A 27,084-nucleotide genomic window follows, 5' to 3' on the forward strand; every position below is an offset into this window, starting at 1 on the left:
TATATCTTTCCTGGATTGATCAATGGCAGCCACACTACATGGAATATATTAGCTATTTGTTCTTGAGGAAGAGTATAGGCTTCTTATAAGGTTTAGTGCAGAGATGCAGGGACTAAGTGCTGGTTCAGAAGCTTTCTGACTCTGCTAAGAATAGCGCAAAAGGGTGAACACTGCAGTGCTGAAAGCCTTTCACTTTTCATGCACAGTAGAATTTTGGAAATCTGGAGCATCTTGGGAACATAGTTTCAAATATTCAACAAATTCATCAAATATCGTTCAATAATCGAGGTCTTGATGTATAAAGAAACTGAAACAATACTTTACCCCATTTCTAAGTGTGTGTAAGTGTTCTAGTGTTGATTGAAACTGCACATCAAACAGCACATGCATACTCTTTCCCTTTTTTATCATATCCTGTGTACACACACGTGCGCACATACACACATATTCATTAGCAAATGGAATTAGAGGGATTGGAGACATAATCTTCTTCCCTGGTGATGTGGGGGAAGCAAGCTGTTAATTTCCCGCCTCTAACTACAACTCCAAACCTACTTGCTTTTGAAACGGATGTAGTCACTCATGACTTACAGCACATGAATGATTTACAACACTCGCATGCCACAGGCCATTAGACGTTCTAGATGTGTGTCTGTGGGGCTTTCTGGTTGTGGGTAGAAATATATGCAGGAAATATTCATTTTTAGAAAACACAGGTGTGGTTTTGGAAGACATTTGGTCTGTACCCGCAGCAGATATCAGATGTCACCATATCTGTTTTCGTTCCCCTCCGCTTCTCCTCCTCTTACTCGGTAATGACTCTGGAAATATGACTAGAGGACGAGTGCGCGGTGTACACAAGTGTGTACGTGTGTCTCATTTTCCAAGTTTCCCAGCTGTAGAGTGAAATAACAAAAGATCAAAGTAGCAGGCTGCCCAGGTCACAGGGTTACTTTCCCATCGCTATTGTAAACAGACAAATCTGTTATTCTCCCAGCCATGCATTCATCTCTCTTTGAAATGGATATTCCCCTATTTAGATACACACGAGTAAAAGGACAATTGAAACAGGGGAGTCACACACCAGCAAGCGAACAAACGAATGCACATTATCCACAAAAACCACAAACACATGCACAGAAGTTGTTTCACCAATTGTTTCCCTCTGCTAGTCCAACTTTTGATTGAACTCGTTCTTTTTATTTGTTTCCTCGCTATTGTCTATGAATTATACATACACATCCTGAAGTTTATGAAAGTTTGCTGTTGTATTCCCCAGGCAGAGAGGACCAATAACAGAACTCCAGCGTCCCAAGCGTGAACTCCTACCCTTCCCTGAGAGAAATGGAAGATTATTAAACAGCAGAAAAACAAAGGAACAAAACAGTTTTGTTCCAAAATTAGCTATCCAACAAAAACAAAAAAAAGAGACGCCAACCACTAAGTGTGCATTGATTGCTGTCTTTGAAGAAAAATGTGTTCTCTTTTCGTCCTTTCAATAGTCTTTGCTCGAGGAGGTGAATGAACACTCAGGCTAAGAATTCATTTTTGTTATTCATGCGTTCAATGAAAGTATAATACATTTTTTTTGTAAACATGCTCCTGAAACAAGAAAACCACTTCTGGAGATTCAGGGCTATATTTTTCTTTTTTACACCTGCTTGCTGCAGCACTTCAGCGCCACCAAAGAGGAACCATTTAGGAGATCCTGCAAAACTCAGGATAGATCCCTGACCTTTCAAAATGGCAGGGGTGAGTGTAGATGCAGGATGGCAGCGGCTTCAGATGACACTCAAAGGGAATAAAGACAGTGAGTGATGGGCTTTAGAAATATTCCGGTCACCCACCCACACACACACACACACACACACACACACACACATACACATACACACACACACACACACACACACACACATACACACACACACACACACACACACACACACACACACACACACACACACACACACACACACACTGTCCTTCTCAAATTTGTTCAAGCGGTATCAGCGTGTTTTGTTCTGCTCAGCAATTGCAGACATTTATATTTGTGGTTGTGTGTAAGAAACAGACAGCTGACACACCTTACGTTTGGGTTTAGATTGGCAGATAAGGCTTTCTTCCAATGAATGCCAATGAGACGTCTGTCCAACGTCTGTGTGTGTGTGTGTGTGTGTGTGTGTGTGTGTGTGTGTGTGTGTGTGTGTGTGTGTGTGTGTGTGTGTGTTGGCAAGTACAGGGTCTTCCCTTGCTGTCCCCCTTTGTCAGGGGAAAAATCAATCTGCCTGTCACCCATCTAACACCTTCCGCCTGTTACACCACCTATCAGCAGCAATACCTGTCTTTGTGTGTGTGTGTGTGTGTGTGTGTGTGTGTGTGTGTCCTGTCTTTCTGTCAACCTCTGTCTCTCCTTTCTCCCATCGGCCTGTTGTGCTTTTCGTCTGTCTGTCTTCCCTTCTGGTCCCCGCTGTCTCTTTTTTGTGTCCGTCTACCTGTGTCAAAGCGTCTCCTCTCTGCTCCTAATCTGTCGGCCACGGCGTCGACGTTGAAAAATTGCCGACACATTGCATCGCCGGTTTCCCCTTTTCGTTATCTCTCCATCTCGTTTTGCATTTTGATTCCCAATTATTTATCACTTTTGCTTCTCTCCTCCATGCTTGTTTGTTCTCAAAATGTTTGTTTGCTTCTTTCACATCTCTGAGCCAACAATACGTCTGCAGTGCTGCAGTTGAATTTGAACACTCGTGATGGCAACTTCTCCTCACATCCCAGAGAATTATTAATCACAGCGATACCGCAGGGAGCGGGAGGCATTTATAACTCTCTTCTGCATATAGATCCCAGTAAAACTATGCATGAAGGCGTGAAAGTGATGATTAGAAACCTTTAGGCGAAGGAGTTGATTCTGATAATAAATATTAAATTAATTTGAACCACAGTCGTCCTACCTCATGTTTCAGTCTGCAGACTGTACAAGCAATTAACAGAAAATGTGTCTTCTTTGCTCTCTTCCCCTTGTTGTCCAGATCCCTCAGATAAGCTACGCCTCCACGGCCCCAGAACTGAGCGACAACACGCGCTACGACTTCTTCTCCCGCGTGGTACCGCCGGACTCCTACCAGGCCCAGGCAATGATGGACATTGTCACGGCGATGGAGTGGAACTACGTGTCCACGCTAGCGTCGGAAGGAAACTACGGAGAGAGCGGCGTGGAGGCCTTCGTCCAGATCTCCAGAGAAACTGGTAGGAGCTCAAACTGTGATACGTCAATGTTGGGTGGTTTGCCACTGAAGCGTAGACCAGTGGTTCTCAAGGAAGGGTCCTGGGACTCTCAGGGATCTGCAATGAGGCTCCTGGGAAGTCCTCAGGATTACCATCTTTATAAGACTGACATTTGTCTGGAGTTGCCCAGGGTGTGAGGCGCCAGGCGGGTGTGGGGATACTCACAAATCCGCCGCTGCGTCGGAGTTTACCCCGGTGGACGAGAGGGTCGCCTCCCTACGCCTGCGGGTTATGGGGGGGAAGGCTCTGACTGTTGTCTGTGCATATGCACCGAACAACAGTTCAGAGTATTTGGCCTTCTTACAGGCCCATACAGGACCCTGACTGGAGTCCTGTATGGGGCTCCAGTGGGGGACTCCATAGTTCTGCTTGGGGATTTCAACGCGCACGTGGGCAACGATGGGGATACCTGGAGAGGCGTGATTGGGAGGAACGGCCTCCCTGATCTAAATCCAAGCGGTCGCTTATTGTTGGACTTCTGTGCTAGTCATGGATTGTCCATAACGAACACCATGTTCGAGCATAAGGATGTTCATAAGTGTACGTGGTACCAGAGCACCCTAGGCCGAAGATCTATGATCGATTTTGTTATCGTATCATCGGATCTGAGGCCGTATGTTTTGGACACTCGGGTGAAAAGAGGGGCAGAGCTGTCAACTGATCACCATCTGGTTGTGAGTTGGGTCAGAGGGTGGGGGAAAACTCTGGACAGACCTGGTAAGCCCATGCAGGCAAACTGGGAACGTCTGGAGGAGGACCCTGTCCAGGAGATCTTCAACTCACACCTCCGGTGGAGCTTTTCTAGCATCCCTGTGGAGGTTGGGGGCATCGAACAGGAATGGACGATGTTCAAAGCTTCTATTGCCAAAGCTACGGCGGTGAGCTGTGGTCTCAAGGTCTTAGGTGCCTCAAGGGGCGGTAACCCTCGAACACCGTGGTGGACACCGGTGGTCAGGGAAGCCGTCCGACTGAAGAAAGAGGCCTTCCGGGATATGTTATCCCGGAGGACTCCTGAGGCGGTTGCAAGGTACCGATAGACCCGAAGGGCTACAGCCGCTGCCGTAAAGGAGGCAAAGCAGCGGGTGTGGGAGGAGTTCGGAGTAGCCATGGAGAAGGACTTTTGGTCGACACCAAGGTGTTTCTGGAAAACCATCCGGAACCTCAGGAGGAGGAAATGGGGAAACATCCAAGCTGTATACAGTAAGGATGGGACTCTGTTGACTTCAACTGAGGGGGTAATCAGGCGGTGGAAGGAGCACTTTGAGGAACTCCTGAATCCGACTAATACACCCTTTACTGTAGAGGCAGAGCTGGAGGCTGATAGGGGAGCATTATCAATTTCCCTGGTGGAACTCACTGAGGTAGTCAAACAACTCCACAGTGGCAAAGCCCCATGGATCGATGAGATCCGTCCAGAAATGCTGAAGCCACTGGGTGTGGAGGGGCTGTCTTGGATGACACGTCTCTTCAACATTGTGTGGAGGTCTGGGACGGTGCCTAATGAGTGGCAGACCGGGGTGGTGGTTCCCCTGTTCAAAAAGGGGGACCAGAGGGTGTGTTCCAATTACCGCGGTATCACACTACTCAGCCTCCCTGGTAAAGTCTACTCCAAGGTGCTGGAAAGGATAGTCGAACCTCTGATTGAAGAGGAACAATGCGGATTCCGTCCTGGCCGTGGAACAACGGACCAGCTCTTCACTCTTGCAAGGATCCTGGAGGGGGCTTGGGAATACGCCCATCTGGTCTACATGTGTTCTGTGGACCTGGAGAAGGCGTATGACCGGGTCCCCCGGGAGATACTGTGGGAGGTGCTGTGGGAGTATGGGGTGAGGGAGCCACTTCTGGGGGCCATCCAATCCCTGTATGCCTAAAGCGAGAGCTGTGTCCGGGTTCTCGGCAGTAAGTTGGACTCGTTTCCGGTGAGGGTTGGCCTCCGCCAGGGCTGCGCTTTGTCACCAATCCTGTTTGTGGTATTCATGGACAGGATATTGAGGCGTAGTTGTGGGGAGGAGTGTTTACAGTTCGGTGGGCTGAGGATTGCATTGCTGCTGTTTGCAGATGATGTGGTCCTGATGTCTTCATCGGGCTGTGACCTCCAGCACTCACTGGATCGGTTCGCAGCTGAGTGTGAAGCGGTTGGGATGAGGATCAGCACCTCTAAATCTGAGGCCATGGTTCTCAGCAGGAAACCGGTGAATTGCCCACTCCGGGTAGGGAATGAGTCCTTACCCCAAGTGAAGGAGTTCAAGTACCTTGGGGTCTTGTTCGCGAGTGAGGGAACAATGGAATGTGAGATTGGCCAGAGAATCGGAGCAGCTGGGGCGGTATTGCAGTCGCTCTACCGCACCGTTGTGACGAAAAGAGAGCTGAGCCGCAAGGCAAAGCTCTCTATCTACCGGGCAATCTTCGTTCCTACCCTCACCTATGGTCATGTGGACTGGGTCATGACCGAAAGAATTAGATCGCGGGTACAAGCGGCCGAAATGGGTTTCCTCAGGAGGGTGGCTGGTATCTCCCTTAGAGATAGGGTGAGAAGTTCAGTCATCCGTGAGGGACTCGGAGTAGAGCCGCTGCTCCTTTGCGTGGAAAGGAGCCAGTTGAGGTGGTTCGGGCATCTGGTAAGGATGCCACCTGGGCGACTCCCTAGGGAGGTGTTCCAGGCACGACCAGCTGGGAGGAGACCCCGAGGGAGGCCCAGGACCAGGTGGAGGGACTATATCTCCAAACTGGCCTGGGAGCGCCTCGGGATCCCCCAGTCAGAGCTGGCTGATGTGGCCCGGGAAAGGGAAGTTTGGGGTCCCCTGCTGGAGCTGTTGCCCCCGCGACCCGATACCGGATAAGCGGTTGAAGATGAGATGAGATGAGAGACATTTGTTGCACTTTTACGGCTTCCAATATCAATATAGACACTGAAGTTTGAACATTATGTCATCTTCAAATCTTCCCTTGTTGCAAAATGTTATCATAACAGGATGAATAGATCAATATGTATCCATTGGTGTTTCTATGTTACAAAAAGTGATTGAGACTTGTGTGTATTTTTAGGAAAAGTATAGCTTCAGGTAAAAGTGGTTACAGCAAAGTTTACAACTCCTTTCTGTCTGTGGCGTGTCACTCTTTCACAGAGCATTTGGTGGTCTGTCGCTCTAGTGTCGGATATCATTTAAATGGACTCTAGAGAGAGCTGAACGCGGCCCTGTATGACACATGATGGGTGGCTTTAGCCTGTAATTTGAAGAGGACAAAAGAAAGAACAGAGCAGAAACCTGTTTTTGAATTAACTTAAAAAATGTAATTGAATTAACGTAAAAAATTAAAATAAATACAAAAATGTAATTAAATAATTAAAAAATGTAATTTTGTCCCGGGGGAAACGCTGTAGATTTCAGGCTGTGGCGTTGCTGCCGTCTTCTTAACTTTCTTTTTGGCTCTGTATGTTTGTAATTTCTAACAATGCTGCAGGCTATTGCATTGCATCAAGTCAATCTCTAAAATGTTCACTGCTCTGCATAGTATGCCCGGGAATTAGCGGCACATGCCCTGAACATGTGATTACAAGAAAGGTAGTATATCCTGGAGTTTGTCACAGGGGAGTGACAAATTAAAGGATTAAGCATCTTCAAATGCCTTAGGAAAGTGTTGAGATCACTGTCTAACATGTCGGAACTTTCGATCTTTCATTAAGTGGTGGCAAGAAAGATGAGAGTAAATTAAAATAAATGAGAGTGACAGAGATACAGAAAGGGAGAGAAACACAGAGAGACGGATCACTTGTCGGTTTTGATGCAAGACTTAAAAGCGAGGTCCCCGTAGTCATGAGAGCATCGCGCTTGGGAGTACGCCGCCTCAAATCAGTTTGTGAAATCCTCCAAGTGGTGTTGACACATCAAAATGCTGTCGGTGTCCCTGTTTATGACTCAAATGTTTATTGAAAAACGGATCATGTTGGATGTTGACAAATATTTACAGACTGACGAGACTAAAGACACGTGAATAATCCATCTGAGAGAGTATCAGTTGAGATATTTCTATTTTAAGCTCTATCCTCCACTCCAGTCTCCTCCTTTGCTTTTTGGGCGTTGTTTGTGCGCTGATGTAGAGATGACAGCTCTGCGTATGTCTATCTGTCCATCCCTGTCTCTGTGCATGTTTGGAGACAGCTCGCCCCGGGGCCGTCAGCACATAGGCTAGATGTTTACAGTGGTGTCAGATCAGTGTGTTTGCCTGAGTGTGTGTGTCTGCCACTGTAAAGGGTAAAGCAGTCCTCGGCAGTGTGTGTATTTGCGTTTTGGGAGTCAGCAGCTATCTTGCCCTCTGTGTGTGTGTGTGTGTGTGTGTGTGTGTGTGTGTGTGTGTGTGTGTGTGTGTGTGTGTGTGTGTGTGTGTTTGGGGGGAGGGGGGGGGGGGGGTTACATGCTGTGACAGCAGTCAGTCAAGAGGACCGAGGAAGGGAGGAAAATGTGACCAAAGAGGGAGAGTTCATTGTCTGTGTATGTGTGTGTGTGTGTGTGTGTGTGTGTGTGTGTGTGTGTGTGTGTGTGTGTGTGTATATTATAGTTGTGAATCAAGCTGTAGAGTGTGAGAAATAGAAGGGGAGTGACAGAGAATAGAAGAAGAATGGGACAAGGAAGTGGGAACGGTGACAGAATAATGATAGGGCTCCTAATATAGATTCACAGCACTGCCTGCCCCTGCAAACCTACACACACACATATACACACAGATAGATATATACACTCACACACACCCACCCACTCACACACACACACACACACACACACACACAAACACAGAAATTTATAGCGTGACACAGGTGGACATCCACTCATACACCCGCACACACACATGCAGAGCCACAGGGAATTTGTAGGTGATTAATTTGTGATTGCAGTGTAATGATTGCAGCTTACAAGGCACTCTGCATACTGATACCAAACATCCATATTAATTGGTGTGTAATTGTGTGTTCACTGATGATTCCTGACAATGTGTAGGGCTGCGCAGGAGTGTGTGTGTGCATGCATATTGATTACTGAAAAGTTTCAGAGTAGACGCTCAAGTCTTGTCAGCATGAGTCAGGGGTTACAGGATGTGTGTGTGTGTGTGTATGTGTGTGTGTGTGTGTGTGCTAGGGTGCTGGTGTCAGTTACAGGACCAGTTTGATTCTGCCCAGTCATTCCTCTCTGTACTTGTCTTGTGCCTGTTCTTATGTAACACATTGTGAAAGTTCAATATTTACTTCTCCCATGCAGTCTTTGAAAGGGAATATGTCCTACTTATGTTTGCTGCTCCACAGCTGCTGTTTTGTCTCCACTCCCAGGAGGAGTTATGTAGAAAACTCTGCACAACTTATTTTTTAGCCACACGGCAGTCAGCAAAATCTTTTTGTTTCAAAAAGACTGCTTAAGGGAAAACTTGAAATAACACTATATTTGAGGTTACTGCATAAAAACAAACACCCTGGATGCTGGTGTTGAACCCTCTAACCTCCAAATTGTCACTTTAATAATAATAATAATAATAATAATACTTTTTTTTTGTATTGCACTTTTTTATTTATTTATTTTTTGTATTTTTATATTGCGACCATATTTTTGGGGAGTAGTCCTATTGTTTTGATATAGTACTTTTAAATGAATGTGCATTGTATTTTGTAAGTTTATCACACATCATTACAATGATATTGTAATAGAATATTTAAAGTAACTACAGCTGTCTAGTGTAATATTTCTCTCTGAAATGTAGTGGAGTAGAAGTATTACGCAGCAAAACATGTATAAGTACCTCTAAATTGTATTCAAGTACACTAAACTGAAGATTGGGTTTAACTTAGTGTTAAATGACAGCCATATGCTGATCATTAAACATGGATAACAACCTACATCAGCCTATAGGAATTTGAATTTAAAGTACACCACATGTAGATATTTGGAGAACAAAAGTCCCAGATGATATGCAAAAAATAATAGCTTTGAGTACAAATCAGAGGTGAATTGCCAGAAAGCAGAACAAAATGTTCTGACCCTTGTAACGCTCTTTAATATCCCTGCTCAGACCAGCTGTGGACGGAAAGAGGAAACTTGACATGTTGATGTAACCACATCTGTTGTATTAACACATAATGACAGGGGAACAAATGTCTGCAGTAACCCAAAGAACTCCTCTCTCATCTCCTTGCTCGGCCCATAGAGTCGCAAGGGGAGAGGCCTGATTGCCCAGAGGTGTGAATGTGTTTGTCTAGACTAATAACCCTCTCCGGGGGGGGGTGTTTCCCAGCCTTCCTTTTTTGCACAATGCATGCCGGGATAGGTCGCTAGAAGCTGGAAGTTTTTAGTTGAACCAGCCAAACGAGTATCACGTCTATCTTCTCTATCTCCCCCCTTCCCTCACCCACACCCAGCGGTAGAAAGTGTGCTGTGCCTCTGCATGCAGAGTGAGAGGAAACAGCCAGCAGCTACTAGCACAACTGGTTGGAACCGCTCTCCTTTTAATAATTAAATTATGAACCGAGCTAAGAAAACACCTGTCGTGTCCGCCTCCTCCATACCTGTCAAATATTTCTTTCTTTTAAAATATTTTTATTGATTTTGCAAATACTAAAGGGAAAACAGGACTACCCCCAAAAAGTTAGGATATACAGGACATTACATTCAGTTGCGTGCCACTTGGAGGTAGTGTAACTGTGACAAACTGCCACTGAATACAAAAATTACAAATACAACAAACAAACAGACACATTGCTCTGAGGAGATATGGTTTACAGATTGGTTCAACCAGAGGTAAAAGATCCCCAAAACAACAACCACAGTAACAACACAAAAATAAAAATTTTGGATCAAATAATTTATGAAAGGTTTCCAGGTCTCTTTGAAGGATTCACTGGAGTCTCTAAGTGGTAATATGATCTTTTCAAGTTTTATATGATTTAAGATCTCTATTAACCAACTGTTGTGTGAAGGCGGGAGAACGTGTTTCCACTTGAACAGTATGAGGCGTCTAGCTAAAAATGACGCAAAAGCCAGGATGCGTCGTCCTGTCGACGGCAGATCGAGTACTTCAGGTGGCTGAGTTCCAAATAATGCTATAAGGGGTTCGGGGTCAAGTTTTATACCTAGTACTGTCCCAAGTGTATTGAATATTTGATCCCAGAAATCGTTTAAATTTGGGCACGACCATATTGCATTTTTAAAGCTGCAAGCTTTCTATAGACAGATACACAATACACAATATCAGGAAATAAAAACACAATTGCACATCCCAAAGCATACAATATATGACATGTGAAACTAATGAAATAAACTTAAAATCAAGTGGTGCAGAACTTTAACTTTACTCCCGATCGTCGCACCACTTTCTGTATTGGCACTGAATAATGGAGTTTAACTGAACGCAATTTGACTTCGAAAGTCATCTCATCCCGTGTTTATCCAGCAGCACAATTGTAAAAAAAACAAACATTTTTGCAGTTTGCTCATCTGTGGCCACATCCTGAAATATATTCACCATGACTTTTACAGCGTATGCAGCCTGTGCGCTGTCACCCCCAGCCATGGCTTTCCAGTCATGCAGAACTATAACAGACACAGCTCAGTGAGCATGGGCCAAACGTGTTTACTCATCATTAGTAACTGTTCACATACTGGCCGCATAATGCAACGTTTTTTTTTTTTTTTTTTGCCTTTGTACACAATAAGCTGACGTGGACCGGTGATTAAAGGTTAATGAACAAATAACGTAAAGGCCAACTTGTTGCGGGAGATTTGTCAGGGAGTAGTTTCAAAAGGTCATGCAGGACGGTAGCGGTCCGTTTTTTGGTGGTAAAATGTGCATTGCTTCACGTGTCAAATGAACGAGACTACCAGCGATAGGAAATCTTGCTCTTTTCTGACACTCCATTGGGAAAGTGTTTTTCCTCGCCGATAAAGCCAGAGTGTAAAATCAGATCACTGGTGTTTTTATTTCATTGTTCAGTCTTCCAGCTGAAGGACGCTCTCTTTCCCCGTATGCCACACTGCCGTTGAATGCGCATGGAAATCAGCAGCATATGGCGCTGAATCTTGCCGCGCCGTGAGATTGCAGCCTCCAATATCGTGCTGTGTTTGCAGCATATGGACCACTGTACTATAAAACAAGTGGTGGCAGTTTACTTACCCAAGGAATCTTTTAAATCAAGTCACGGCCCTTTCTCCTTCCAGTAACCTTCCTCGCCTCCCCCATGGAATCCATCTGGGATTACAACTACCACATCTACATTCAGCCACACTGCAGACAGAGGGGGAGAGGCTGTGTGTGCATGTGTGTGTGCGTGTGTGTGTGTGTGTGTGTGTGTGTGTGTGTGTGTGTGTGTGTGTGTGTGTGTGTGTGTGTGTGTGAGCATCAAGACAGAAGGCAGACTTTTTGTCAATGAGAGAGGCTGTGGGTGAATCTGTGGGTGAGGAAGTGAAATGAAGGAGTGAGAGTGAAAGAGTGTGTGTGGACTGACTTCACCGGCTCAGAATAGTCACTTCCCCCCAACACTGGTCGGTCTACAGCTCTGCAAGGCAGTAATGAAGAAGGGAAGAAAATGAGAGCAGGGGGGAAAAAGGGCAGAGAGAAAATAATTAAACGTTTATCTCCAGATTCATTTAATTAGTTCTCTGGCTCTAAACTAAGCTCCCGCCTTTTTGCTTAGCTTTGCCTCTTTAGTTCGCTTTCAGTCCACTCTCCCCCCACAATGGAGCCAGCCCTTGTCATTATCCGAGTCTTGCTACCAGCTTATGTTGTTTCATTCAGACAATCGCACTTTAATTGAAATGCATTGTGATGCGTATGACACATCAAATAAGTCTATTTATAAGCATGTGTGCAGTATTTGTAGACCACACTTGGAAAATCACTTCGCTTGCATTATAGAAATTATACTATATATTATTATTCATGAGGATATTGAAATTAATAAGGAACTCTGCTACACAGTTGCAGCACCACTCTTACAATATGATGATGTTGGAAACAAATTTGATTATACTACATTTCAGCATGTGTTATAAATATAATCATATATAATGAGGTTGTAATTAAAGAGCTGGGACACAGATTGATATGTTTTACACCTTGTATGGATTCTCAAACATATCACACAGTGCTTATGCTGAACACAAAGTTTTTTTGGCAGACCCACTGCTTCACAAAAGCAGATAAATGCTCACAAACACACTCTCTAACTCACAGTCAGCTGACAGCGTGTCTCCCTGGGTCGATTTAGCTCTTTGTGTCTTGTCCTTGATTACACTCCCCTCACAACTCAAGACTGATACTATTCATCAACACACATGCAGACACACACACACACACACACACACACACACACACACACACACACACACACACACACAGGGAGCACCAACATCAACCCATCTATTTGTAACTAATTACACCAGCCTTCGTTTTCATCTCAAGGTGAAGCTGTCTTCGTCGTCTTCATGAAAGGCCCCAAACTCTCAGCTGCTTGTAGACTTGTTTATGCTGTTGGTTTGTGGTTTGCGGTCTGTTTGTCCTTGTAAAATGGAGCTCTGGTATTTCTAAAACCTTAAGTATTTTTTATTATGTCTCTGTGTGTAGTTTTGTCCACAATGAGTACATTGACTGTGTGTGCAACACTGTTGCTTGCAGCGGAACAATACAGTATTTGCTTTGCTTGCCTTGTTGAAAATGGTTCGTGTGATTTTACTTCAAACTATAAATTATCTCGAAGAGATCATTAACATCTTTCCAAATCTCCAGATTCTATTATAATCCAGTTTATGTTAGCCTCATGTTGCCAGTCTCTCACCTGGGTGGAATTGACAATATCTATTAGGAGTTAACAGCCCTCTGCAGATGGCATTAGTATTGCCAGAGGACATCCAGAGATGTTAATTATTACCTGAGCAGCGCTGTGAATTTCATCCCATCCAGCTGAAATAGCCATTTTTAGCAATTTTCCCCATGCTGCCTCGATATTAAGGCCAACAGAAATTACCTTTTCTTTTCCAGAAAAACTCTGGGGTTGCCTGCGATTCTTCATCAACCTGTGAAACCACCTCACCATTTTCAGCCACGTCTCAGTAATTGCTAGTGGTAGGGGATTGCGGGAATAATTAAATTTGCCTCCTACAAAGCAGTTTTGCTGATAAGCAGTATGTTACGGAGCAAATTTCAAGGCCCTGTAGCTAAAAACATAAATCTGCCTTGTTTGAAACTTAAACTTGACGATATATGATTCAGCTCAGAGTACACCGGCGGGCAACAAAAGCTCACTTGCAGCGCAGAGTTACATTGCAACACACGATATAGACTGGATGTGTTTTTGATGGTGTCGGCCATGTTTAAATGTGCATTAGTGGCTGTACTGCATGTCGCTCTGTGATATACATTTGATAAAATTCCTTTCGGTTTCAGTGGTTTGCTCAACAGAGTTGAGAACTCCTTCTATTCCCTTCTTTCAGAGTTGGAGTGGGCACTAGGCACACAAACATCCAGATAATGGGAGAGAAATAGGGTGTTTGTGTGTGTGTGTGTGTGTGTGTGTGTGTGTGTGTGTGTGTGTGTGTGCGTTCGTGCGCGTGCCCGCCCTCTTATTTTCCGCCTCTATTTGGCCTTTTCAAGTCCACCAAGAGATCTTGGAGAAAAAAAAAAAACTCAGCCAGTTGCTGCTAAGCCCCAAAAGTAATTTCAGCAATATTACTGCACCGGTTGGTACACAAAAGATGTGTGTTTATGTGTGTGTCCTGAAGTATGTGTGCGTACATGTCCAGGAGTGTGTGTGTATGTGTGTTTGTGCAGCTTATGTTTGGAAGGTATATGTGTGTTTGCACCGTGATTTCATGGATCCATGTTTGTTTATGCGTGTATATAAGTGAGTTTATGTGTATTCATTTGTCGGTGTGAGTTGTGTGTCTGTGTGCTGTTTCAATGTGTGTGTGTGTGTGTGTGTGTGTGTGTGTGTGTGTGTGTGTGTGTGTGTGTGTGTGTGTGTGTTTTACGGGGAGAAGAAATCTGCCTGCACAACTTAAAAGCACTTTCAAGCCTCTTCACTGTTCTGCTCCAGTAACTTTAGGTTTTATTTTTTCCTCTTTCCTTCCTCATGTGTTTATTTTATTTTTTCAATTTTCCATCTGTGTCTGCAGAAGGGCTCTGGGGTCACGGTTAAAATACATGACAAGAACCAAAGTTGGCCGGCATAATGAAAAAAACAGTAATGCTTGTTTTACTCTTAAACATAGTGCTTTGAGAGTTCCATCCCAGAGCTCCAACCCGAAATACCCTCTCTCCTAGAACACCAGACAAGGGGCGAAATAATTTAGCATGCATGAACACACAACTAGAGTGCATGTGACCTCAGATGAACATATAGCAAGTATATAAAAACTGAAGGAATACAAGTGGTGTAGTTAAGAGATTTTTCACTGTACAAAATGTAGATATCATATATTTCAGCATGAAGGAAATAGACAGAAAGAGGAATGTACATTATGAAAACAATACCTACAGGAAATACAGATTCATAGGCTGGATATGTTCAAACAGAGGCGGACTAATTGAAGCTTATATTTATTTCTTATCTTCACTTCCTCTCATTTGAATGCAATCCTCATTTCATTGGATGTGGTAAAAAAGAAGAAAAATAAAATGTTTCACCATAATACATACTGTCACTTGGATGATTTTGGGAAATGGCCTAGCAGAGCTTAGTGGCTTTAAACTGAAAATTAGTTACAAATTAATTAATTAATTATTAATACAATTAATTAATACAAATTAAATACAATTAATTAATACAAATTAATTACAAAAATTGTAGGAAATTAGATTTATAGTCGGTGATCTAACCAGAATTTAACTTTGATGTTGTCAAAGTTGCCTTTCATGATTACGTCCAAACCGTTGTATGTTGTTGCAAAAATGCAAACAATTTGTACTTGACAAATGAATGGAGGAACACAAGTCATTCCACCAGAAGTGATAATGAACATCAAAAAGCACTACAAACTAAGAAAAGTGTATTACTGTCATGTTGATTGATCACTTTGAAACCTGATGCAGTTATCGCTTTGTACATTTCTTAACGTAAAGGAAAAAGAAACTTGAAACCAGTCATGGATCATGATAACTCATAAACGTCTACTCCTCATCTAAATTTGAACAGAAATGTAAGATCCAGAGACTCAATGTGAAAGCTGTGCAGTACTTAATTTGTAAAGATGTTTTGCCACAGTAGAAACGGCTAAATTCAAATGCACTCCATCATGGCTTTGAAAAATGGAGACGGCAGATGGAACTAGCGTTAATGGAGCATCATTAAGAACATTTCCTGGACTTGGTTCTTCCTGTATTGGTCCCATTTCCTTAAGGTCAATGTATACCCTGGTCCAGTTGCTCTTTCAGGACTGTGTGTTTGGTGGAATTGACACAGGTCAGTTCGTTTGGGCACATGAAAACGTGAAAACCACGATAACTCAAGCTGTTACAGGAAAGAAACAAGAGGTTAGGAGGGTCCTCCTTCTAACTTCTTGTGACAAATCAATCTTTCTTTGTACAAATCAACCAGCAGAATTCACAAAATATAAAAATAAAAAGCATCACAATTTCTTTGAAAGTGATTTCTGGTTCAGTAGTTCTAGCATTGCAGTTACAATGATTAACAACATTTAATCTAAACCACAGTTCTCGGTTGGACCTCGAGGAGGACTAGCAGATCATTGGAGAGGTATTGGCAGGACCAGATCAGGCCTGGTACACATGGCCTCACACACACACGGACACAAATGAGTCCTGCTGTCTCCCACCTGGCAGGACCAGCGAGTGGGGCGTCGATGAACGCACTGTGGATATGTCTTTTGTTACTCTCTGCCTTTGCTGCTAATAAATCAAACTTCGACAACTACTCACGCATGTGTACGGACAACTGCTCATAGCATCCTCTGTCTTCTCTTTTCTCCTCAGTTACGAATACACACACACACACACACACACACACACACACACACACACACACACACACACACACACACACACACAGGCTGATGGATGGTGAGCTGGCAGAGGCAGATTAGCTGGGAGTGAATGGGGGAAGAATTACAACTCTGTTGGCACTCCTATTGCATTGTTGTTTCGACAACGATACATGTTGGATTGCTGGAATGCCGGGATTCAGGAAGAGTAATCAATGTACTCCATCTGTCTCGTTGTCTGTTTATTTCATTCAAACCGTTCAGAGTTTTTCAGATTTCTTGTTTCTCTACGATATCTTGTCTGCTTCACTCTCCCTTTTGCTCATTGCCCTGCCATCCTCTGTCCTTTCCACAGTGTTATTACTGGGGTCAAACAACTTAGCTTATTGGGCTACTGCTTTAATCACGTTAAAAATGTTTTTTCTTCACAGTTCACCCTTTCTCCTATTACTTTTTAACACTTATGATCTCGCTGTTCTCCTTCTCGACTATCTAAACCCATGTTTCATCTTTCTGTATTTCTTCCCAGACTTTAGAGGCATTCTAAATCTCATTCTCACACAGTCTCCCATGTGGAATTACACAGAGTTTTCTAACACCGAATTTCTAAGATCTGCAAGACTTCTTTAGAGAATGTGGAAAAACACCCTCAGCAAAATCACAGACACCTGAGTTTAAAGGTTTTCACAACTCTTGTAAATTGAAATCAGATTCGAATTTTGCCATTGATGTCTATTTTAGTATCTGTAAAACTTTTTTTTTTTTTTTTTTAGAGGACACACAGAGAAGGAATGGAAGATATATATGATAAAAACACCAAGCTTAAATCAGATCTGAGAGCAGGTTGTATACATTTCCCTTGTGGGCCTCCAGCTTTTGTTTGCATCTTTGAAAATGTATTTTTTTACCCTTAAAGTTCAACTTCTGTTTCATATTCAACAGTCTGAAAGAATTCAGTGTGAGGAAGTTCATGTCTGGCCCAGACAGAATAATTAAGTGCAGCGAGATGTAAATTCATGTTAACTGCAAGGCTAGAAAAAAAACAGACCAAGCTGAAACTTAAAACAGAAGGAGAGACCTACAGTATACTGTTTGAACGCTGAAAGATAGGTGGATAACGTGCATCGACTAACATTTCTCCAAATGTCCTCAAGGAAAACTGAGCTCTCTTCATCTGATACAATCCATTTGTCTGAACCCCCACTTCCTACACCATACAATCTCAAACTTACCTATCAAAGTCCCCCTACTTTTGTTACATCGGCTGCACTCATATTTACATCAAAATGACTGTTGATGGTGACGGAGGTAGTGCAGACCCAATTATGCAATGGAATTGGCAGCGGAACCTGAGAAATGATGGATAATGACTGAGGGTTGGAGGCAATTCCAACTCACGCCACTTTAACAAGCGTAGCTGTGTCTCCATAGTTTGACTCTGACGGAGTAATTTATTCCCATTCTGCCAGCACGGAACCACGGATTTAAAAGTTTCACCACTTACACAAGCCTTCCCCATTTTTCACTCCAGAATGAAACTGTTATTATTCAAAAGAGAAATGGGAATTTATGCAGGCTTAGACATGGCCTTATATCTTCACTTAGTTTTTATTCTTTCCATCCCTTTGTATTTCCCTTTTCCCCCCTGTTTTTGGCTTTTGTGTTTTTCATTATATGGTTCTGGAGCAACGCGTGTTTAATTTGTCTTGGGTGAACACTGCCTTCCTGTTTCTGCATTTTCTCTTTCTGTCTCTTTACTGAATGTTCAGATGGTATGAATGTGGAATCACTTCATAGTGATCTGTTAATTCAAGCGGTAAACACTAGAGTTGGGCCATATGGAAATTCCCCTATTGTCGATATTACTTAAAAATATCGACAATACGGAATTATCATCCACAACAAAGTTGAAAAGAGATTCAGACGTAGATATTCATTTTCTATTGACTGAAGTGTCCTCAATGTATAGACAGTAAACACTATTTTACACAAGGGTATGATGAGATCAATAGATTGTAGGGCCAAAACGATTTTTTCTAGTCATATTTTATTATGTCTTCACCCTAAACATTTGGGAGAAATATGATTTTGTGTTATTGTTGTTATATAAATGGAATTTATGGCGCCGTTAGACCATGTTGTTAATATGTGACTCCTTTTGTGTGCGACAAGCTGGAGAGCAAACCGTTTTTAGACCCCAGTGACAAACACGTTGTGAATTTTGGAAATGATTACATCTATCTTTTTTAAAATAATTTTTGACATTTCGATTGAGATCATTTTATTATTCATTTTAGAGATAATCAACTGAGCGCCCCGTTGCCCGCTGTGTGTTTGTGTGTGTGTGTGAGAGAGAGATGGTGGACTATTCACGCAATGTTTCTGTAAGTTATTAATAATAATAATTTGAATGTCAACATTATGAATGAAGCTCTGAATTATTCAGCACAGCCCTATTAAATTAATTGCTCACTGTGGAGTTTTGGTTCTGTTGGATGGTGAGTTTGAAGATGGGAGCGGAGATTTGCAATCTTTCCATCGCTAGTTCTGACTTGTCTATCGCACAGCTTTACAAATCACTTTGTTCATATTCTCTGGTAGTTCTTTTTTGTTTGGTTTAAAACCAAAGAATCGCCAATTAGGCGTATTATTTTTGCTAACAGGAGTGAAGATCTTTCCTGCTGGAGTTAGGTCTACTGTACATGGGTAATTACGTACAGCCTTTTTTTTATACACTACAGCAATGCAGTGAGGCACGTGACGACCGTTATCTTGGCCAACCAATATTGCGTTGAACGATAATCTCCTCATATTGCACAAGCCTTATATACACTGGCCTAACAATATGGGTTAATTCACAAGTAAGACAGGTTCAGTGCATTGCTTGTATGCAAGGTTTTAAGATAAAAATATATGATTGAATATGAATTTGAATGATGCATGAATGATGAAGTGGTAAGATACTTCAAAGGTCATATGCAAGTTGTCTAACCTGATTTTTTTTTTTTCTTTTTTCTTGTCCTGCTGCTTTACCACATCTAAATTAATCTGTGGTTGACATGACAACTATGCAGCGTTATCTCCACATCTTTTGACCACTTGCGACTTCATACCCAAGTGTTGAGGATGGTGTTGAGCTTTAACAGCTTGGCGTTCTCACCTAAAAATATATCCATATGCACGTTTGCAGTGCACACGCACCCAGATGTCAAAGGGCACTGACATTCATGTGAAAACACACACAAAGGCAGACTGAAAATGTAACGCTGTTAACAATTCGGCTAGAATCTTAGAATACTGTCACTTTTTCATGTGATGGACCAGGAAACAACAAGAAAAATTACAAAACATACTATATATAACCTGCCCAACACCAAACCACAGACAGACAAAGTTAACAGCAACATAGAGGAGCTTTTAGCCGATGCAGGGCCTAATGTCTCTCTCTGTAAATACAAAATATTGGAGCTACAGTTTTCTGAAAAAGCAACTATTTGCTAACATGTTTGCCATATCAACTTAGAAGTTGACAATATGTCAGTGTTGCATTTAAAGCTTGTTTTGCCTGCATCCAAGAGGCCAAAATATGTTGATGTAAGTTAGTTAGTGGAATATTATGGTCTTTAAAAGACGTTGACTGTTGGTAGGGAATAAGATACAAAAACTAATTTGCACTGTCTGAGTTGAATGCTTTTCGCTCCTAACCATCCACCCCAATGTCCAATGTTTTTTGTCCATATACCAGAATAAAAATGGGTGCAGCCAGACCTTTCTCCACTGCTGACACAGCACTGTCTATGCGAGACCGCCTAAACATAAACCTAGGTTTTATTAAACGGAAACGGCCCCCATGCCGCCAGCACTGCAGCTTCCTGCACATCCGCTAGCAAAAGTCCATCACCAAATGAGCGGGAAGCTCCAGGCGCTGGCAACATGGAGGCAAACCATACACCGTTCATTTGCACACACTGCAACGACACAGAGCTTGTTGAAGGTATTTGACCAAGTGCTTTCATTTTTCTGGTAAGGACAGCTCCGAAAAGGTCAACACTGAGAAGAAGAATATTAGAAGGAAGGGGTGTCGGAATGAGAAGAATTCCTAGAACAAAGGAATTACAATACTGGCAAACACGCATCCTTGTGCACACACATTTGTGCAACCTAAATTTAAGGAGGCATGACTTAATATCTTTCTTATGTTCTTTCTGTGTCACAAGGACACACATTAAGCACCCATTTCATTGCCATATTCACTTTTATCACTTAAACATTACAGGTCATGAAAATGTCACCTCAGGTTTAAATTATTGCAGCATCTGCCAAGAACATTCTCCCACACTGCCAGCTATACATATACACTGTGCTAGCTATTAAGACGCAGTTAAAGGTTCCAACCGAGGTGAAACAGAGGTGAACATAAATATTACAGAACTATACTGCGACCATCCCCCCCTTTTATTCCACATCATATTAAGTCTTCACACTCTCTAAAACACATACCAGGTGCATGCAATAGTGTATTTGTGCGTAAGGCACTAACCCATCAGCCCTGTTCAGTGCCTCTCATGAGCGCTAGCTGCTGGCGAAACATACGACTACTTATTTAAGTCCAGCCGACTACTTTATTATACAAACAATGTGACAGATACATTTCCAAATAACCTTCCAAATGGGTCCAGGTTGCAGCATTTGCTAACAGCTGACAGGAAGTAAAACTTGGATTGTAATATTACGTGGCGACACAATCCCAATTAAAGCGGCCCATTCCATTATGCTCATTGTGTTCACAAGCTGGCGAGAAGTTCCAAACATCTGGGACTTCCACGCTGTATGCCAAACCTGGGAGACACATGATAAACAAACACTGGCAACCTGCAGCTTCAAGTAATTTAAAGCAACATTCTCAAAATATTTAGATGGACTCACCGTCTGTTGGCTTGAAAGGTGGCTGTGTGGTGTTTGTACCCTGCTCTGTGGTGGGGAATAATGCACCATACCACAGAATGTGTCCAAAGAGCAACTTATACCTGTGTTTTAGGATGACCCTAAATGCAATCAGACCCGGGCTGTGGTCGTGAATTTATAGAATTACGTCTTCACTTCTTTCCCTAACCATTTTTCCTTGACCTCGATGGAAAACGTCATGAGGTCAAGGAAAGATGTGAAGGAGGACTCGTACGGATTTAGGAAACGACAACCGCAGTGCTCAGAGAATCCGACTGCACTTACACTAAGGTACGTAATTATGACGCAACGGCGGACATAATTGATGTGGGTCTGCCCTGGTGACACTGCAATGTTCTTAAGATCAATTACGAGAAGCGCATTTTTACATTTCGCCACGTGCATTCTTACCCTGTTGTTTCATGCGGGCTGTAGCTCTTTCAGTGACGGGCTGCTTGCGTGTTCAGGAGAGATTCCGCCGGTCCTTCCTTCCTGCTGCTGCTGTCACACTTTACAATCAACACTGCGCTAAGATCCATTTTTGGCTTATCTTGCTTTTTTTTAAAAACTGATGCTCCGTGTTATTGCGCTGTCCCCTGTGCTGCTGTAACTCTTCACATTTGCTGCCTCTAGGAAGTGTGTGACGGTATTTGCACCTTTTCCTTTTGTAAAAGGATGGTCCAGCGTGTCCTATGCTAAAGGAGATAAGAAAGGAATCACTGAAGCACCTTTACTTACACATCTAGAGAACTTGACCAGATCTCATCATGGCTGAGATACTTTCCGGTCATTTCAGTCCGTGTGGAACCTTCCAAAGCGAAACGACTTTTCGACTGCAGTCTCAAAACTCAACTGGAAAAAAGAAACCAACCTCTGCTTTAATTAACACTATACAATATGAGAGTGACTGTACACATAATTTGCTAACTGTAAAAAGTTAATAACTGTTAAGTTACAGTTGATTTAAAAAAAATAATTAAAAAGCGTTTCTTTGCAAATTTGAATGCAATTGATGTGACATTCAAAGTAGCCAGAAGTTATTGATACTAAGGTCTATAGAAGAAAAGACATTTTGGTCAAGATTGTGGGACATCACTTGATATCAGCAGCAATCTGTCGTCTTGGTGATTTTATTTCCAATTTTCACCCCCTTTATATAGGTCAGGGGACCTGTTGGAACAGAAGGAAAAGAAAAAAGCAGTAGAAACAGCAGTGCGTTAGGACGACTCCATTTCCTATATGTACTACAGCTGTGTGTGTTTTTACTGTCTTGGTCGGACCAGGAGACTTTTGTGGCCAGCTTGTATTTGCTGGTGAACGTTGTGATGTTGAAAGGGGATATTGGCAGAGAGTCTCCTCTCCAAACTTTGTCTTGTCTTTCAATTTTTTATTTAGCTTCTCAGGTCTTCTATGTCTTGCTGTTAGGTCTATTGCTCTCTCTCTATCTCTCTCACACACATACTACATTGCTATCCTTTGATGTGATATTTTGAGGTTAATATGTTAATTTATGCAAGAATTGAATTAAAGGAATACATGATTCATGTTTCACTGCTTCTCTCAAGGAAATTGAATGCACAAAATACAGGAGCTGGTGTGGGTCCTTGGCCTGCAGGGTCTTCTCATTTAACGTTATTTATTGGACAGATGGTCAGCCAGAGCACCTAAACACAGACAGGCATCCAGTTAACTATCAAGTTACAATAAAAGAGGCAAGCATTACTCATGCATTGATTTTGAAATCCATTCCTCGCAAATCATTTATTTAGTCGTTTGGTTGAATTCATTTTTTTTTTTTTTATTCGGCTGCTGTGTTGCTATAGCAGCAGATGCAAGGGAGGCGGAGGAATGCAGGCAGGGAAGCAGGGACGGGGCGGCAGAGTTTTTATTTGTGGAGGAGAATGTTTATGATGTCAGAGTTGTCCAACAGAGTACTCCTCATTGCTTCCAGAGAGGTTTATTCTCACTTTGCTTCCCACACACACACACACACACACACACACACACACACACACAAGCATGCTGGCAGTATGTTCTGTGTGTATACTGAATTTTAGTCAAAAGCAAGTTTGGTTAAAAGTTAAGGTTGGATTTGAGCTTGTTGTTTAATTAAAAAGGTTTTTATAAAGGTGATGGTTATCCTGCAGTTCATGTGCCAGGAATTAAGTATAGTCTCCAGTAAAGTCCACTAAAAAAATGTTTGCACCTGCTCTTCCAGGAGACTCCGACCCTATTCTAAATTCATGTGGCAGAAAATACAAGCAAATGTTCTGCTCAACTAGCAGTGCTTTGCTGCTTGTGTTACCTCCAAGTGTGTGTGTGTGTGTTTGTTGTGGTCGATGCTGGGCTCACGGTGCACACACCTCCGGCTGTTTTTACAGCATAGCGGAATGGAGGAAGCTTTCAATGAAAGAGAAAAAAATATAGCTTTGTCTCTCTCTGCAGTCCTTTTTGTTTCTCACCCTCGGCTCTTTGGCTGTCCCGCAGACAGTCTGCAGTCGGTCTGTATCTGACTCTTGACCTCGCCTTCCTTCTCTGCATGCACACATTGATACATGCACCTTCATCTGATGATATATTTGTACTTCAGGCAATTTACATACAGGCATCTGTTTATATCTTGAACTATGACTGCTGTGTTGTACTGCACGTGTATAATTAGCGTCCTTTACTGTGATGATGCAGATTACCTTTCACTATTGAAGATTTAGCCATAAACTAATTAATGTTTCCGCTGTTGTTTTGACGTCAGATCACACCTACAGTTCGTATGGGCACGTCTTTGGTGTTTTCTTTTGAACTTGTAATCGTATTTAAAACCATGGGATGTGGATGACTTGCTTGTTTTGAAGCCCCTTGAATGTTTCCAACTCAAACTTGTTTTCTGAGCCCGAAAGATGAAAAAGATGAAAATGACAGAATGCGACAGATGCAAGGCAACACTGTGGTCATGCATATTTGTGCACATGAAAGTGTGTGTGTGTGTGTGTGTGTGTGTGTGTGTGTGTGTGTGTGTGTGTGTGTGTGTGTGTGTGTGTGCATGTGCGTGGCACACATGACAGGGTGTCTGAATGCATATCTGTGTCTCCCTGTGCCTATTTTGATGTCCTGATTAGCAGTGTTTATATTTAGACCATTAATCCGCTCAAAGTCTGCATTCCCCAGGGCGCTGTCACACTCACACACACACACACACACACACACACCCATACAGAGTCATCCCCCTCGTTCTACTCATCAACCTTAGGACTTACAGTAGTGAAGGAGAGTTTACAAAAAAGTTAGAAAAGAGTAAGAGACAAAGCCAAATAATAATTAATTAATAAATAATTTAAAAAAAAAATCTGATTGACCACAAAGCTGAGCACAAATCTGAGTGATTGTTGATGAACTACAAGGCACTGAAACATCATCCGTGTGAGCCTGTAAACTTCCCCGTCTGATGGCTGATGACTCTCCTGGTGTGTCTGTTAGTGTGAGTCATGTTTCCGAAGGTGTCTTTGTATGTACAGTTGTGGTCAAAAGTTTACATACACTTGTAAAGAACATAATGTCATGGCTCTCTTGAGTTTCCAGTTATTTCTACAACTCTGATTTTTCTCTGATAGAGTGATTGGAACAGATACTTCTTTGTCACAAAAAACATTCATGAAGTTTGGTTCTTTCATGACTTTATTATGGGTTAACAGAAAAAGTGACAAAATCTGCTGGGTCAAAAATATACATACAGCAACATGAATTAGCAATTTTGGTGACTTAGAAAGTTGTGTCAATGAAATGAGCTTCATAGCATGGCCTCTTAACTTCTTGTGAGTGATTATGAGTGACTACAGCTGGTGACTTCTCTGAGGCCATTTAAATAGGGCTCATTGGATACAAACGCCCACAAACGCTACAATGGGAAAGTCAAAGGAGCTCAGCATGGATCTGAAAAAGCGAATCATTGACTTGAACAAGTCAGGAAAGTCACTTGGAGCCATTTCAAAGCAGCTGCAGGTCCCAAGAGCAACAGTGCAAACAATTGTTTGTAAGTATAAAGTGCACGGCACTGTTTTGTCACTGCCACGATCAGGAAGAAAACGCAAGCTATCACCTGCTGCTGAGAGAAAATTGGTCAGGAGGGTGAAGAGTCAACCGAGAACCACCAAAAAGCAGATCTGCCAAGAATTAGAAGCTGCTGGAACACAGGTGTCAGTGTCCACAGTCAAGCGTGTTTTGCATCTCCATGGACTGAGAGGCTGCCGTGCAAGAAGGAAGCCCTTGCTCCAAAAGCGGCACCTTAAGGCTCGACTGAAGTTTGCTGCTGATCACATGGACAAAGATAAGACCTTCTGGAGGAAAGTTCTGTGGTCAGACGAAACAAAAATCGAGCTGTTTGGCCACAATGCCCAGCAATATGTTTGGAGGAGAAAAGGTGAGGCCTTTAACCCCAAGAACACCATGCCTACCGTCAAGCACGGTGGTGGTAGTATTATGCTGTGGGGCTGTTTTGCTGCCAATGGAACTGGTGCTTTACAGAGAGTAAATGGGATAATGAAGAAGGAGGATTACCTTCAAATTCTTCAAGATAACCTAAAATCATCAGCCCGAAGGTTGGGTCTTGGGCGCAGTTGGGTGTTCCAACAGGACAATGACCCCAAACACACATCAAAAGTGGTAATGGAATGGCTAAATCAGGCTAGAATTAGGGTTTTAGAATGGCCTTCCCAAAGTCCTGACTTAAAATCCCATTGAGAACATGTGGACAATGCTGAAGAAACAAGTCCATGTCAGAAAGCCATCAAATTTAACTGAACTGCACCAATTCTGTCAAGAGGAGTGGTCAAAGATTCAACGAGAAGCTTGCCAGAAGCTTGTGGATGGCTACCAAAAGCGCCTAATTGAAGTGAAAATGGCCAAGGGACATGTAACCAAATATTAGCACTGCTGTATGTATATTTTTGACCCAGCAGATTTGATCACTTTTTTTGTTAACCCATAATAAAGTCATGAAAGAACCAAACTTCATGAATGTTTTTTGTGACAAAGAAGTATCTGTTCCAATCACTCTATCAGAGAAAAATCAGAGTTGTAGAAATAACTGGAAACTCAAGAGAGCCATGACATTATGTTCTTTACAAGTGTATGTAAACTTTTGACCACAACTGTATATGTCAATATGTGACACAGGCTGTATGTGTGTATGTGTGCATAAGGCCTGTGTGTAACAAATCCCTGCAGTGTGATGGCCTTAACCCTATGTTCCCTCGGAGTTGCTCTGAAGAGACAAATTCAGAGGCTTAGGCAAATTACACACACTTACACCTGTGCCTACACACACACACACACACACACACACACAGATACTCCCATATCTTCTCTGTCACTTTCTCCTTTGCTGCATCTTATGCACTCTGCAGCAGCCTCTCCTCTCCTCTCCTCTCCTCCTCTCCACGCATATTCTCTTTCTTCGTCTGTGTCTTCCTCCTTCTATTGGTTCAAAGATGTTATTTCTCTCTGTTTATCTCCCCCCCTTCCGCCACACTTACCTCTCTCAGTTGAGGCACTCCCTCTTCCCTCTGTCTGATTCACTGGTTTTCTGTCATAGATTCATTGAGGCGTAAAGGCAGAATGGCCTCCTCATGGAATGGAAGGGTCGATGATTTCGGAAACACCACACTGAGTTAGCACACATGCACACACACAAGGATAACATGGATAACCTGCCAAAGTTTCTCTGGCGTATTGCGTTACACCTCCTCTCCAATGGTAGGATTGACCATATGTCTTCATGTGGCTACATTAGTGTGTGTGTGTGTGTGTGTGTGTGTGTGTGTGTGTGTGTGTGTGTGTGTGCGCATTCCTGTGTGGGTTTGAATGCGTGTCGTGTGCATATGTGTGTTCC

At 42.7% G+C, this 27,084-nt stretch overlaps 1 protein-coding gene across 8 annotated transcripts in view; it reads left to right on the forward strand.

The window, feature by feature from the left end:
• grm8a (glutamate receptor, metabotropic 8a) overlaps positions 1–27,084 on the forward strand; it is a 251,267-nt gene that overhangs the window by 91,502 nt on the left and 132,681 nt on the right. For all 8 annotated transcript variants that reach the window (XR_011105114.1, XR_011105115.1, XM_068731418.1 and 5 more), the window contains one exon: positions 3,030–3,246. Coding sequence is in view for 6 of the 8 variants with exons in the window: in XM_068731418.1 (XP_068587519.1) it covers positions 3,030–3,246 (217 nt within the window). In the remaining 2 variants the exon portion in view is untranslated. The remainder of the gene's footprint in view (positions 1–3,029; positions 3,247–27,084) is intronic.

Source organism: Cebidichthys violaceus, unplaced genomic scaffold, assembly GCF_023349555.1.
Source record: "Cebidichthys violaceus isolate CVI_PGR_0920_01 unplaced genomic scaffold, fCebVio1.0.p SCAF_51, whole genome shotgun sequence".
Lineage (NCBI taxonomy): Eukaryota > Metazoa > Chordata > Actinopteri > Perciformes > Stichaeidae > Cebidichthys > Cebidichthys violaceus.